Source organism: Crinia signifera, chromosome 5 (genome assembly GCF_055691185.1).
Source record: "Crinia signifera chromosome 5, ASM5569118v1, whole genome shotgun sequence".
Taxonomy (NCBI): Eukaryota; Metazoa; Chordata; class Amphibia; order Anura; family Myobatrachidae; genus Crinia; species Crinia signifera.
In genome coordinates this window covers 5,784,851-5,801,022 of record NC_139221.1, presented here as the reverse complement: position 1 = coordinate 5,801,022, position 16,172 = coordinate 5,784,851, and the positions used below count along the sequence as shown (strand labels likewise).

The following is a 16,172-nucleotide window of genomic DNA, read 5'->3' as shown; positions in this document are numbered from 1 at the left end:
TGTGGTGTGTGGGGTACAGGTGTGAGGTGATATATACATGCTGTAGTGTGATAGGATGAGGTGTATGGGGTACCGGTGTGAGGTGATATATACATGCTGTAGTGTGATAGGATGAGGTGTATGGGGTACTGGTGTGAGGTGATATATACATGCTGTAGTGTGATAGGATGAGGTGTGTGGGGTACAGGTGTGAGGTGATATATACATGCTGTAGTGTGATAGGATGAGGTGTGTGGGGTACCGGTGTGAGGTGATATATACATGCTGTAGTGTGATAGGATGAGGTGTGTGGGGTACAGGTGTGAGGTGATATATACATGCTGTAGTGTGATAGGATGAGGTGTGTGGGGTACAGGGCTGAGGTGATATATACATGCTGTAGTGTGATAGGATGAGATGTGTGGGGTACCGGTGTGAGGTGATATATACATGCTGTAGTGTGATAGGATGAGGTGTGTGGGGTACAGGTGTGAGGTGATATATACATGCTGTAGTGTGATAGGATGAGGTGTGTGGGGTACAGGTGTGAGGTGATATATACATGCTGTAGTGTGATGGCATGAGGTGTGTGGGGTACAGGTGTGAGGTGATATATACATGCTGTGGTGTGTGGGGTACAGGTGTGAGGTGATATATACATGTTGTAGTGTGATAGGATGAGGTGTGTGGGGTACAGGTGTGAGGTGATATATACATGCTGTAGTGTAATAGGATGAGGTGTATGGGGTACCGGTGTGAGGTGATATATACATGCTGTAGTGTGATAGGATGAGGTGTGTGGGGTACAGGTGTGAGGTGATATATACATGCTGTAGTGTGATAGGATGAGGTGTGTGGGGTACCGGTGTGAGGTGATATATACATGCTGTAGTGGGATAGGATGAGGTGTGTGGGGTACCGGTGTGAGGTGATATATACATGCTGTAGTGTGATTGGATGAGGTGTGTGGGGTACCGGTGTGAGATGATATATACATGCTGTAGTGTGATAGGACGAGGTGTATGGGGTACAGGTGTGAGGTGATATATACATGCTGTAGTGTGATTGGATGAGGTGTGTGAGGTGATATATACATGCTGTAGTGTGATTGGATGAGGTGTGTGAGGTGATATATACATGCTGTAGTGTGATAGGATGAGGTGTATGGGGTACCGGTGTGAGGTGATATATACATGCTGTAGTGTGATAGGATGAGGTGTGTGGGGTACCGGTGTGAGGTGATATATACATGCTGTAGTGGGATAGGATGAGGTGTGTGGGGTACCGGTGTGAGGTGATATATACATGCTGTAGTGTGATAGGATGAGGTGTGTGGGGTACCGGTGTGAGGTGATATATACATGCTGTAGTGTGATAGGATGAGGTGTGAGGTGGTATATACATGCTGAGGTGTGTGGGGTACAGGTGTGAGGTGATATATACATGCTGAGGTGTGTGGGGTACCGGTGTGAGGTAATATATACATGCTGTAGTGTAATAAGATGATATATATCGGGTACCGGTGTGAGTTATACATTGTATGAAGGTGGTGTGAGTTTGTACACATGGCCCCATAGTAAGGCCCCCATACACTAGTGTCATTTCCCTTGATCTGCCCATTGCTTCCCTGGCGGCAGGATCACATCAGATACTCCTGTACAATCCCAGCCCGGCCTGACGGAGGCTATCCCATGTTATACATCTATATTGCAGTACTCACATGTTATACATCTATATTGCAGTACTCCCATGTTATACATCTATATTGCAGTACTCACATGTTATACATCTATATTGCAGTACTCCCATGTTATACATCTATATTGCAGTACTCACATGTTATACATCTATATTGCAGTACTCCCATGTTATACATCTATATTGCAGTACTCACATGTTATACATCTATATTGCAGTACTCACATGTTATACATCTATATTGCAGTACTCCCATGTTATACATCTATATTGCAGTACTCACATGTTATACATCTATATTGCAGTACTCACATGTTATACATCTATATTGCAGTACTCACATGTTATACATCTATATTGCAGTACTCCCATGTTATACATCTGTATTGCAGTACTCCCATGTTATACATCTGTATTGCAGTACTCCCATGTTATACATCTATATTGCAGTACTCACATGTTATACATCTATATTGCAGTACTCACATGTTATACATCTATATTGCAGTACTCCCATGTTATACATCTATATTGCAGTACTCCCATGTTATACATCTATATTGCAGTACTCCCATGTTATACATCTATATTGCAGTACTCCCATGTTATACATCTATATTGCAGTACTCACATGTTATACATCTATATTGCAGTACTCCCATGTTATACATCTATATTGCAGTACTCCCATGTTATACATCTATATTGCAGTACTCACATGTTATACATCTATATTGCAGTTCTCCCATGTTATACATCTATATTGCAGTACTCACATGTTATACATCTATATTGCAGTACTCCCATGTTATACATCTATATTGCAGTACTCCCATGTTATACATCTATATTGCAGTACTCACATGTTATACATCTATATTGCAGTACTCCCATGTTATACATCTATATTGCAGTACTCACATGTTATACATCTATATTGCAGTACTCACATGTTATACATCTATATTGCAGTACTCCCATGTTATACATCTATATTGCAGTACTCACATGTTATACATCTATATTGCAGTACTCACATGTTATACATCTATATTGCAGTTCTCCCATGTTATACATCTATATTGCAGTACTCACATGTTATACATCTATATTGCAGTACTCCCATGTTATACATCTATATTGCAGTACTCACATGTTATACATCTATATTGCAGTACTCCCATGTTATACATCTATATTGCAGTACTCCCATGTTATACATCTATATTGCAGTACTCCCATGTTATACATCTATATTGCAGTACTCCCATGTTATACATCTATATTGCAGTACTCCCATGTTATACATCTATTTCTCCTTCGGGAGACATCAGGGGCCACAGCTTTACTTTGGGTAATAGGAGTGGGAGTGAGCTCCAGCACCCTAGAGGATAACTTTAACTGCCTCCCAGGCAGTCAGGCTCCTCCCCTCCTATACCCCGCCTCCAGGCCACGGACCTCAGTTTTTCTAGGGTGCTGGCAGGAGCCAGATGCACCCAAAAGAGGGGCTGCTATTTAGCAGCCATAACTTTAATTTTTTTTTTTTTTTTTGCACTGTAAGTGTCAGAGCAGCAGCGCTGGGGGTCTGAATAGACCCCTGCACTGCTGGCTCCAACACCCGGGTCCGGCGCTGCATCGCCACCCGCGGGTGGGGACCTGCAGCGGCCCCCGGGCACTGGGGAGCCTACAGCCACAGCCGGACGCCGGGGACCACAGGCGCCCGCTTCAGAGAACCGGGACGGCACTGTGAGTAAGACACGCTCCCCGCCGGGAGCGTGTGCGATAGCGCAGCGAGGCGCATAGAGATGGCTGCTACAGCCGGCGAGGGGTGACCGCCGGCTGTGCTAGCAAGCGGTCGGCCGGCTCGCCGCCCGTCCCGCTGGACCACCAGGGAAACTAGTTTGTGGGCAGCAGCGCTGGTATGCGGGGCCGCCCGGCGCGCGCCGGATCCCCGCCATTTTACCAGCGCTGCATGTGGACACCTTCCCTATGGCCATTTGTTAGCAGGGGGAGGAGGCTCCCCCCACATCAGCCCCTCCCCCGGGGACAGTAGGCAGGGAACTGTGCTTGGCGCACAGAGAGTTCCCGCCACTGACATCCCTTCCTGTCTGCCTGGCTGCACGTGAGGAGGGACACGGAGAAGCTCCAGTGCCACCCGGGGTTCCACTCTTTCACTGCCAGGAGGCTTGGGCAAGTCCCCCCTGTACCTCTCCTGCGGGACACAGGTCACAGTTATTTAGTGCTCCAGTCAGCCATAGCTGCTGCAAGAGCCTAGTGCCATTGACTTTCTATTTGCATTGTATGCCTCTGTATGCTTGCTGTATATGTGTGCTTATTAACCCAATAGCTGCTGCAGTAGTGTATTTGGTGTCTTTTTGTACTCAGCCCTCCTGTACTTACAGTAGTTATGCCAAAGAGCAAGTCCAAAAAGGGGGACGCCCCAGCATTGCTGTCATGCACAGCCTGTAATGCGGGCCTATCTCCCCTGGACTATGTACAGGACGGCGTATGCGCAGGCTGCTACAATGCGCAGGCGCTGCCCACGCCTCCGGCCCCCTCTCAGGAGCCTGCTTGGGCCTCATCCCTTGTGCAGATGATGGCGCAGCTAGTTGATAAAGTCTCGGCTGCGCTGCCCCAGCGGTCCATGCCGTCCTCATCGGCAGCGAGTGCAGCCCCCCCAACATTGGATGCCCAGGGGGAGGGTCCACTGCCCGCAGATACACGCAGGCTTTTAGTTAGAAGACCGTCGCCACTCCGCCCCCTCCTCGGGCAGGATACTGACGATGAGGAGGAGGAGCAAGACGATGTCGATGATGATGATGACTATGTGGAGGAGGCAGTCGATGACGCCATTGACGTCGCCGCTGACATAGGGGATGCCTGTGTTGGAGAGGACCCCCCGTCTCGCCTTGATGTACCAGGCCTGATTACAGCGGTTAAGAAGGTCCTGCTAGTAGACGACCAGGCTGACCCGCCTGCGGAGTCGGGCCCTATCTTTAAGCGCCCTAAACGCTCCTTCAGTCGCTTTCCCAAGTCCGATAACCTGGACTCGGTCATTAAGGAAGCTTGGGAGGTCCCTAATAGGAAGTTTATCATTCACAAACGTTTCTCCTTCCTCTATCCTCTCCCCCAGGAGGACAGGATCCCCTGGGAGACAGCCCCCAGGGTAGACGCTCATGTGGCAAAACTGGTTAAAGCCTCCTTGTTGCCCATACCTACAGCGTCTCTTAAGGATACGGCGGATAGGAAGTTGGAAAACTTCCTGAAGCTGATATACACCACGGCAGGGGCAGCGGGCAGGCCGGCCCTGGCGTCAGCCTGGGTGGCTATGGCTCTAACTAAATGGACCGCTGCCCTCAAAACAGGGGTGTCTGAGGGGGCCCCAGCAGATACTCTTCTGCCGACTATAGAATTGATACATCAGGCTGCCCTCTACTTAGGCGAAGCGGCGCTTGATTCCGCTACTCTCTCCTCCAGGGTGTCCGCTTCAGCAGTGGCTGCTCGCAGATCACTTTGGTTGCGCTCCTGGAAGGCGGACACGGATTCGAAGAGGGCCTTGGAAGCCCTTCCATTCGATGGTTCCCTCTTGTTTGGTCCTGAGCTGGACAGGATGGTGGCTACGGTGGCAGCATCAAAGACTGCCTTCCTACCATCCACCCCGACTACACGGCCCCGGCCGGCCTTTCAGTCCTTTCGGTTTCAGGGCCGTGGTAGAGGACAGTCCTTCTCCTCCAGATCTTCCCAGGGAGGCAGATCCTCCCGTGCTAGGGGCAGACGTCCCTGGGCCACAAGACGCCCTGACCCTAAGCCGGCGGACAAGCCCGCTGCATGACGGGGGGGGCCCCCACCAGGAGGACCCCAGGGTGGGCGGTCGCCTGGCGGAGTTTTCCCCCATCTGGTTGGAATCCACCACAGACGCGTGGGTTCAGGAGGTGGTCTCTCGGGGCTACTCATTAACTTTTTGGCATCGCCCACCAACATCGTTCTTTTCCACGAGTCTTCCATCAGACCCGGAAAAGCGCAAAGCGCTAGAACTGGCAGTCCAACGTTTGCTTCAAACAGGGGTCATCATACCCGTCCCCTTGTCCCAAAGGGGTTCGGGGTTTTACGCCAGCCTCTTCTTGGTCAGGAAACCAAACGGTTCCTACAGGCCCATTCTCAACCTGAAGAAGTTAAACAAGTTTGTACGGGTCCCAAAATTCAGGATGGAGACTCTGCGCTCCATTGTCCTGGCCCTTCAGCCAGGAGACTTCATGGCATCCCTGGATATTCAGGATGCGTACTTACACATCCCCATTCGCCCAGAACACCAGCGGTTCCTGCGCTTTGCCATCCTGGACCAACATTTCCAGTTCCGAGCCCTACCATTCGGTCTATCCACTGCTCCCCGGGTGTTCACAAAGGTGATGGCAGTAATGGGCAGCAGTCTGCGCAACCAGGGGATCCGGATACTCCCATATCTGGACGACCTGTTGTTTCTTGCTCCGTCTGCAGAACTCCTCCAGGACCACCTGAGGGTGGTAATACAGCTTCTGGAGCGACACGGCTGGATCATCAATTGGGTCAAGTCCTCATTGATTCCGGCACAGTCGATGGTTCACCTAGGGGCCAGGTTGGACACCATCCATCAGAGGATCTACCTGCCGGAGGACCGTCGTCTGATTCTACAGTCCAGAGTCCGTCGGCTCCTCCATCCTCGACGGGTGTCCATACATGCCTGCATGAAGGTACTGGGTTCCATGGTGTCGACTTTCGACATGGCAGAATATGCCCAGTTCCATTCCCGCCCCCTTCAGAAGGAGATCCTCTCCAAGTGGTCGGGATCCTACCTCTCTCTCCGATCTCAGGTGATAACCTTATCACCGACAACCCATCTCTCTCTTTCGTGGTGGCTCCTAGACCAGAACCTCTCGTTGGGACGCCCATTCTGGATCCATCAGTGGACCCTTCTCACTACGGACGCCAGTCTCCGCGGGTGGGGAGCGGTCACTTGCCAGAGGTCTTTCCAGGGCCTTTGGTCTACATCGGAGGCCAAGCTCCAAATCAATGTCCTCGAACTGAGGGCGGTCTTCCGAGCCCTTTGCCTGGCAGAACCCTGGCTGAGGGGTCGTCCGGTGCAGGTCCAGTCGGACAATTCCACCACAGTGGCTTATATCAACCACCAGGGGGGCACCCGAAGCAGGGCGGCAATGATGGAAACATCCCGCATCTTTCAGTGGGCGGAAAAGAAGATTCCAGCTCTATCGGCGGTCTTTATTCCGGGAGTCCAGAATTGGGAAGCGGACTACCTAAGCCGTCAAACACTGAATGCCGGCGAATGGTCCCTCCATCAGGAGGTTTTCCAGATGCTGGTACATCGGTGGGGCTTACCCGAGGTGGACTTGATGGCCTCTCAACACAACCACAAGGTTCCCTCTTACGGAGCCAGGGCCCGCGACCCGGCCGCCATCTTGGTGGATGCTCTGTCCGCTCCGTGGCCGTTCAGGCTGATGTATGCCTTCCCGCCATTCTCCCTCCTCTTGCGACTGATTCGCAAGCTGAAGGCGGAGGGAGGCACATTGATCCTCGTGGCCCCGTATTGGCCCAGACGAGTCTGGTTCTCAGACCTCCAGGCTCTGTCGGTGGCCCCCCCGATCCGCTTGCCTCTGCGTCGGGACCTTCTCTCTCAGGGTCCGTGTCTGCATCCAGACCTGAGGCGTCTGGCTTTGACGGGGTGGCTGTTGAGACCTCCCTCTTGAGATCTAGGGGGTTTAATGCTCGAGTAATTTCCACTATGCTTAGAGCAAGAAAGGCTTCCTCTGCGAGAGCTTATCATCGGGTTTGGAGGGCTTACTTCGTTTGGTGTAGGACTCGCCACTTCAATCCTAAGTCTTACCGCCTGGCTCGGATTCTATCCTTCTTACAGAAGGGCCTAGAGGCTGGATTGCGCTTATCTACCTTGAAGGTTCAAGTCTCGGCTTTGTCCATCTTGTTTCGCCGACGATTAGCACTGTTGCGGGATGTCCGCACATTCATGCAGGGGGTTCTGCGTATCCAGCCTCCCTTTGTCCCCCCGGTTGCTCCGTGGGACCTTTCCCTTGTGCTATCTGCACTCCAGAAACCACCGTTTGAGCCTTTGCGGTCAGTGGACCTGTGTTGGCTCACCTGGAAAACGGTTTTCTTGTTGGCAATAGCATCAGCTCGGAGGGTGTCCGATCTGTCTGCCCTGTCTTGTAAGTCCCCCTTCCTGGTCTTACACAATGACCGGGCGGTTCTTCGTACTGTCCCTTCTCACTTACCAAAAGTGGTGTCCAGTTTCCACGTTAACCAGGAAATCGTGGTTCCGGCCTTTCAAGGGCCAGATGCATCTTTGGATCAATCATCCTTGGATGTTGTACGGGCGCTGCGCATCTATGTGCGCCGCTCCCGGTCCTTTCGCAAGACGGACTCCCTCTTTGTGCTGTATGGCTTTCAAAAGAGGGGATGGCCGGCCACTAAACAGACTATTGCCCGCTGGCTTCGTTCTGTCATCCGGCAGGCATACCTGGGTGCCTCTCTCCCGGTTCCGGCTGGTATCCGGGCACATTCCACTAGGTCTGTGGGAGCGTCTTGGGCTGTTCGGGGCGGTGCTACAGCTGAGCAAGTTTGCAGAGCTGCGACATGGTCGTCAGCTGCTACTTTTGTGCGTTTTTACGCTTTTGATACTTTTGCCTCCCAGGACTCTGCCTTCGGGCAGAGCGTGTTGGCTGCGGCGCAGGCGCGTCCCCACCCATAGGTGGCTGCTTTAGGACGTCCCAAAGTAAAGCTGTGGCCCCTGATGTCTCCCGAAGGAGAAAATGAGATTTATGTCTTACCTGGTAAATCTCTTTCTTCGAGGACATCAGGGGCCACAGGGATCCCTCCCTGCCGCGCCTGCTTCAGTTACGTTACAAGTTACGTTTCACTGGTTATATATATATATTACTCCTCTGTTGAGGGTACTAACATGTTTCAGAATGTGTCTCTGTGTGGTGCTTCTCTTCCTTCTCTCCTGTCTCCTGCCATGGCTTGTTAAAAAACTGAGGTCCGTGGCCTGGAGGCGGGGTATAGGAGGGGAGGAGCCTGACTGCCTGGGAGGCAGTTAAAGTTATCCTCTAGGGTGCTGGAGCTCACTCCCACTCCTATTACCCAAAGTAAAGCTGTGGCCCCTGATGTCCTCGAAGAAAGAGATTTACCAGGTAAGACATAAATCTCATTATTGCAGTACTCCCATGTTATACATCTATATTGCAGTACTCCCATGTTATACATCTATATTGCAGTACTCCCATGTTATACATCTATATTGCAGTACTCCCATGTTATACATCTATATTGCAGTTCTCCCATGTTATACATCTATATTGCAGTACTCACATGTTATACCTCTATATTGCAGTACTCCCATGTTATACATCTATATTGCAGTACTCCCATGTTATACATCTATATTGCAGTACTCCCATGTTATACATCTATATTGCAGTACTCCCATGTTATACATCTGTATTGCAGTACTCACATGTTATACATCTATATTGCAGTACTCCCATGTTATACATCTATATTGCAGTACTCCCATGTTATACATCTGTATTGCAGTACTCACATGTTATACATCTGTATTGCAGTACTCCCATGTTATACATCTATATTGCAGTACTCCCATGTTATACATCTATATTGCAGTACTCACATGTTCTACATCTATATTGCAGTACTCACATGTTATACATCTGTATTGCAGTACTCACATGTTATACATCTATATTGCAGTACTCACATGTTATACATCTGTATTGCAGTACTCCCATGTTATACATCTATATTGCAGTACTCCCATGTTATACATCTATATTGCAGTACTCACATGTTATACATCTATATTGCAGTACTCACATGTTATACATCTATATTGCAGTACTCCCATGTTATACATCTATATTGCAGTACTCACATGTTATACATCTGTATTGCAGTACTCCCATGTTATACATCTGTATTGCAGTACTCCCATGTTATACATCTATATTGCAGTACTCCCATGTTATACATCTATATTGCAGTACTCCCATGTTATACATCTATATTGCAGTACTCCCATGCTATACATCTATATTGCAGTACTCCCATGTTATACATCTATATTGCAGTACTCCCATGTTATACATCTATATTGCAGTACTCACATGTTATACATCTATATTGCAGTACTCACATGTTATACATCTATATTGCAGTACTCCCATGTTATACATCTATATTGCAGTACTCCCATGTTATACATCTATATTGCAGTACTCCCATGCGATTTGACACCTTTTATCTAAATTGATCGTCCCTACAGTATGTGTTGGAATGGGTTGAAAAGAGCCCAGTTCGCACTGGTGCATGGGGACCTCACGCATACAGGGATGACTTCCGTTGTGTCACGGTCACATCCTCTTGTCCGCAGGTATCCATACTTCTCCCGCGACGGGCTGATTAACGCCATCTGTGTAGACAGTGAGCCTAAGGTGATCTGGCGATTACGGCAGCAGGTGAAGAAAGGGTGAGTTACAGTCTGCGCCGACCACGCACACCGCCATCTCTGTCTCCTGTATACAAGACCTCATCTGTAATTATCCCTAAACCCACAGATGTGTTAGATCTTCCCTGTATGGCCCTTATTCTGGTTCACTTGCAAAGGTGAATTCCTTCTCAAATGGACAAAACCATGAGCACTGCAGGGGGGGCAGATGTAACATCAGGGGCTTCCGGACGGGTGTCGACATTATGCGTCTGCCCCTAGTTGGCTTAAGCATGCCTGCGTTTTGTGGGCACACCCATGAAACGCTGGGGATCAATCCAGACACACCCACCCCCTGCCAGCGTGCATGCACAGTCCCCAAACTATCGGCCAGCGGCCAAATTCGGGCCTGAATCGGCCCCACAGTATCCAGTCAGGGTGTTAGGGTATGTGTGACTTATTGGTGAGGCGGCCGGGCTGCGGGAGTTGTACACTGACGGCTTGTGTTAGGGTATGTGTGACTTATTGCTGAGGCGGCCGGGCTGTGGGAGTTGTACACTGACGGCTTGTGTTGGGGTATGTGTGACTTATTGCTGAGGCGGTGGGGCTGTGGGAGTTGTACACTGACGGCTTGTGTTAGGGTATGTGTGACTTATTGGTGAGGCAGCCGGGCTGTGGGAGTTGTACACTGACGGCTTGTGTTAGGGTATGTGTGACTTATTGCTGAGGCGGCCGGGCTGCGGGAGTTGCAGCTGTACACTGACGGCATGTGTTGGGGTATGTGTGACTTATTGGTAAGGTGGCCGGGCTGTGGGAGTTGTACACTGACGGCATGTGTTGGGGTATGTGTGACTTATTGCTGAGGCGGCCGGGCTGCGGGAGTTGCAGCTGTACACTGACGGCATGTGTTGGGGTATGTGTGACTTATTGGTAAGGTGGCCGGGCTGTGGGAGTTGTACACTGACGGCATGTGTTGGGGTATGTGTGACTTATTGCTGAGGCGGCCGGGCTGTGGGAGTTGTACACTGACGGCTTGTGTTGGGGTATGTGTGACTTATTGCTGAGGCGGCCGGGCTGCGGGAGTTGTACACTGACGGCTTATGTTAGGGTATGTGTGACTTATTGCTGAGGCGGCCGGGCTGTGGGAGTTGTACACTGATGGCATGTGTTAGGGTATGTGTGACTTATTGCTGAGGCGGCCGGGCTGTGGGAGTTGCAGCTGTACACTGACGGCTTATGTTAGGGTATGTGTGACTTATTGCTGAGGTGGCCGGGCTGTGGGAGTTGTACACTGACGGCTTTTGTTGGGTATGTGTGACTTATTGCTGAGGCGGCCCGGCTGTGGGAGTTGTACACTGACGGCTTGTGTTAGGGTATGTGTGACTTATTGCTGAGGCGGCCGGGCTGTGGGAGTTGTACACTGACGGCTTGTGTTAGGGTATGTGTGACTTATTGCTGAGGCGGCCGGGCTGTGGGAGTTGTACACTGACGGCTTATGTTAGGGTATGTGTGACTTATTGCTGAGGCGGCCGGGCTGTGGGAGCTGTGCACTGACGGCATGTGTTAGGGTATGTGTGACTTATTGCTGAGGCGGCCGGGCTGTGGGAGTTGTACACTGACGGCATGTGTTAGGGTATGTGTGACTTATTGCTGAGGCGGCCGGGCTGTGGGAGCTGTGCACTGACGGCATGTGTTAGGGTATGTGTGACTTATTGGTAAGGTGGCCGGGCTGTGGGAGTTGTACACTGATGGCTTATGTTAGGGTATGTGTGACTTATTGCTGAGGCGGCCGGGCTGTGGGAGCTGTGCACTGACGGCATGTGTTAGGGTATGTGTGACTTATTGGTAAGGTGGCCGGGCTGTGGGAGTTGTACACTGACGGCTTGTGTTAGGGTATGTGTGACTTATTGCTGAGGCGGCCGGGCTGTGGGAGTTGTACACTGACGGCTTGTGTTAGGGTATGTGTGACTTATTGCTGAGGCGGCCGGGCTGTGGGAGTTGTACACTGACGGCTTATGTTAGGGTATGTGTGACTTATTGCTGAGGCGGCCGGGCTGTGGGAGTTGTACACTGACGGCTTATGTTAGGGTATGTGTGACTTATTGCTGAGGCGGCCGGGCTGTGGGAGTTGTACACTGACGGCTTGTGTTAGGGTATGTGTGACTTATTTCTGAGGCGGCCGGGCTGTGGGAGTTGTACACTGATGGCTTGTGTTAGGGTATGTGTGACTTATTTCTGAGGCGGCCGGGCTGTGGGAGTTGTACACTGATGGCATGTGTTAGGGTATGTGTGACTTATTTCTGAGGCGGCCGGGCTGTGGGAGTTGTACACTGACGGCATGTGTTAGGGTATGTGTGACTTATTGCTGAGGCGGCCGGGCTGCGGGAGTTGCAGCTGTACACTGACGGCATGTGTTGGAGTATGTGTGACTTATTGCTGAGGCGGCCGGGCTGTGGGAGTTGTACACTGACGGCTTGTGTTGGGGTATGTGTGACTTATTGCTGAGGCGGCCGGGCTGCGGGAGTTGTACACTGACGGCTTATGTTAGGGTATGTGTGACTTATTGCTGAGGCGGCCGGGCTGTGGGAGTTGTACACTGATGGCATGTGTTAGGGTATGTGTGACTTATTGCTGAGGCGGCCGGGCTGTGGGAGTTGCAGCTGTACACTGACGGCTTATGTTAGGGTATGTGTGACTTATTGCTGAGGTGGCCGGGCTGTGGGAGTTGTACACTGACGGCTTTTGTTGGGTATGTGTGACTTATTGCTGAGGCGGCCCGGCTGTGGGAGTTGTACACTGACGGCTTGTGTTAGGGTATGTGTGACTTATTGCTGAGGCGGCCGGGCTGTGGGAGTTGTACACTGACGGCTTGTGTTAGGGTATGTGTGACTTATTGCTGAGGCGGCCGGGCTGTGGGAGTTGTACACTGACGGCTTATGTTAGGGTATGTGTGACTTATTGCTGAGGCGGCCGGGCTGTGGGAGCTGTGCACTGACGGCATGTGTTAGGGTATGTGTGACTTATTGCTGAGGCGGCCGGGCTGTGGGAGTTGTACACTGACGGCATGTGTTAGGGTATGTGTGACTTATTGCTGAGGCGGCCGGGCTGTGGGAGCTGTGCACTGACGGCATGTGTTAGGGTATGTGTGACTTATTGGTAAGGTGGCCGGGCTGTGGGAGTTGTACACTGATGGCTTATGTTAGGGTATGTGTGACTTATTGCTGAGGCGGCCGGGCTGTGGGAGCTGTGCACTGACGGCATGTGTTAGGGTATGTGTGACTTATTGGTAAGGTGGCCGGGCTGTGGGAGTTGTACACTGACGGCTTGTGTTAGGGTATGTGTGACTTATTGCTGAGGCGGCCGGGCTGTGGGAGTTGTACACTGACGGCTTGTGTTAGGGTATGTGTGACTTATTGCTGAGGCGGCCGGGCTGTGGGAGTTGTACACTGACGGCTTATGTTAGGGTATGTGTGACTTATTGCTGAGGCGGCCGGGCTGTGGGAGTTGTACACTGACGGCTTATGTTAGGGTATGTGTGACTTATTGCTGAGGCGGCCGGGCTGTGGGAGTTGTACACTGACGGCTTGTGTTAGGGTATGTGTGACTTATTTCTGAGGCGGCCGGGCTGTGGGAGTTGTACACTGATGGCATGTGTTAGGGTATGTGTGACTTATTTCTGAGGCGGCCGGGCTGTGGGAGTTGTACACTGACGGCTTGTGTTAGGGTATGTGTGACTTATTGCTGAGGCGGCCGGGCTGTGGGAGTTGTACACTGACGGCTTGTGTTAGGGTATGTGTGACTTATTGCTGAGGCGGCCGGGCTGTGGGAGTTGTACACTGACGGCTTATGTTAGGGTATGTGTGACTTATTGCTGAGGCGGCCGGGCTGCGGGAGTTGTACACTGATGGCTTATGTTAGGGTATGTGTGACTTATTGCTGAAGCGGCCGGGCTGTGGGAGTTGTACACTGACGGCATGTGTTAGGGTATGTGTGACTTATTGCTGAGGCGGCCGGGCTGTGGGAGTTGTACACTGATGGCTTGTGTTAGGGTATGTGTGACTTATTGGTAAGGTGGCCGGGCTGCGGGAGTTGTACACTGATGGCTTATGTTAGGGTATGTGTGACTTATTGCTGAAGCGGCCGGGCTGTGGGAGCTGTGCACTGACGGCATGTGTTAGGGTATGTGTGACTTATTGCTGAGGCGGCCGGGCTGTGGGAGTTGTACACTGATGGCTTATGTTAGGGTATGTGTGACTTATTGCTGAGGCGGCCGGGCTGTGGGAGCTGTACACTGACGGCTTGTGTTAGGGTATGTGTGACTTATTGCTGAGGCGGCCGGGCTGTGGGAGTTGTACACTGATGGCTTGTGTTAGGGTATATGTGACTTATTGCTGAGGTGGCCGGGCTGTGGGAGTTGTACACTGACGGCTTATGTTAGGGTATGTGTGACTTATTGGTAAGGTGGCCGGGCTGTGGGAGTTGTACACTGACGGCTTGTGTTAGGGTATGTGTGACTTATTGCTGAGGCGGCCGGGCTGTGGGAGTTGTACACTGATGGCATGTGTTAGGGTATGTGTGACTTATTTCTGAGGCGGCCGGGCTGTGGGAGTTGCAGCTGTACACTGACGGCTTGTGTTGGGGTATGTGTGACTTATTGGTAAGGTGGCCGGGCTGTGGGAGTTGCAGCTGTACACTGACGGCTTGTGTTGGGGTATGTGTGACTTATTGGTAAGGTGGCCGGGCTGTGGGAGTTGTACACTGACGGCTTGTGTTAGGGTATGTGTGATTTATTGCTGAGGCGGCCGGGCTGTGGGAGTTGCAGCTGTACACTGACGGCATGTGTTAGGGTATATGTGATTTATTGCTGAGGTGGCCGGGCTGTGGGAGTTGTACACTGACGGCATGTGTTAGGGTATATGTGATTTATTGCTGAGGTGGCCGGGCTGTGGGAGTTGTACACTGATGGCTTGTGTTGGGGTATGTGTGACTTATTGCTGAGGCGGCCGGGCTGTGGGAGTTGTACACTGACGGCATGTGTTAGGGTATGTGTGACTTATTTCTGAGGCGGCCGGGCTGTGGGAGTTGTACACTGACGGCATGTGTTAGGGTATGTGTGACTTATTGCTGAGGCGGCCGGGCTGTGGGAGTTGCAGCTGTACACTGACGGCATGTGTTGGGGTATGTGTAACTTATTGCTGAGGCGGCCGGGCTGTGGGAGTTGCAGCTGTACACTGACGGCATGTGTTGGGGTATGTGTAACTTATTGCTGAGGCGGCCGGGCTGTGGGAGTTGCAGCTGTACACTGACGGCATGTGTTGGGGTATGTGTAACTTATTGCTGAGGCGGCCGGGCTGTGGGAGTTGCAGCTGTACACTGACGGCATGTGTTAGGGTATGTGTGACTTATTGGTAAGGTGGCCGGGCTGTGGGAGTTGCAGTTGTACACTGACGGCATGTGTTAGGGTATGTGTGACTTATTGCTGAGGCGGCCGGGCTGTGGGAGTTGTACACTGATGGCTTGTGTTGGAGTATGTGTGACTTATTGGTAAGGTGGCCAGGCTGTGGGAGTTGTACACTGATGGCTTGTGTTGGAGTATGTGTGACTTATTGGTAAGGTGGCCGGGCTGTGGGAGTTGTACACTGATGGCTTGTGTTAGGGTATGTGTGACTTATTGGTAAGGTGGCCGGGCTGTGGGAGTTGTACACTGACGGCTTGTGTTGGGGTATGTGTGACTTATTGGTAAGGTGGCCGGGCTGTGGGAGTTGTACACTGATGGCATGTGTTAGGGTATGTGTGACGTATTGGTAAGGTGGCCGGGCTGCGGGAGTTCTACACTGATGGCTTGTGTTATCTGCAGATATTTCCGAGACGCCAATATCATTGTGGGACAAAGAGGGAGAGGGAACAACTGGGCCTATGGTAAGGGCACAATCACGCCTGGATCATCCCATACCTGAGTCGGATCCATTATTATGTTGGTAGCTTCTCC

At 51.5% G+C, this 16,172-nt stretch overlaps 1 protein-coding gene across 2 annotated transcripts in view; it reads left to right on the top strand.

Moving 5' to 3' along the window:
• Window positions 1-16,172, top strand: part of LOC146079886 (tubulin delta chain-like) — a 46,255-nt gene that overhangs the window by 10,759 nt on the left and 19,324 nt on the right. For both annotated transcript variants that reach the window (XM_083186569.1, XM_083186570.1), the window contains exons 3-4: window positions 10,130-10,225; window positions 16,041-16,102. In XM_083186569.1, coding sequence (XP_083042695.1) covers window positions 10,130-10,225; window positions 16,041-16,102 — 158 coding nt within the window. The remainder of the gene's footprint in view (window positions 1-10,129; window positions 10,226-16,040; window positions 16,103-16,172) is intronic.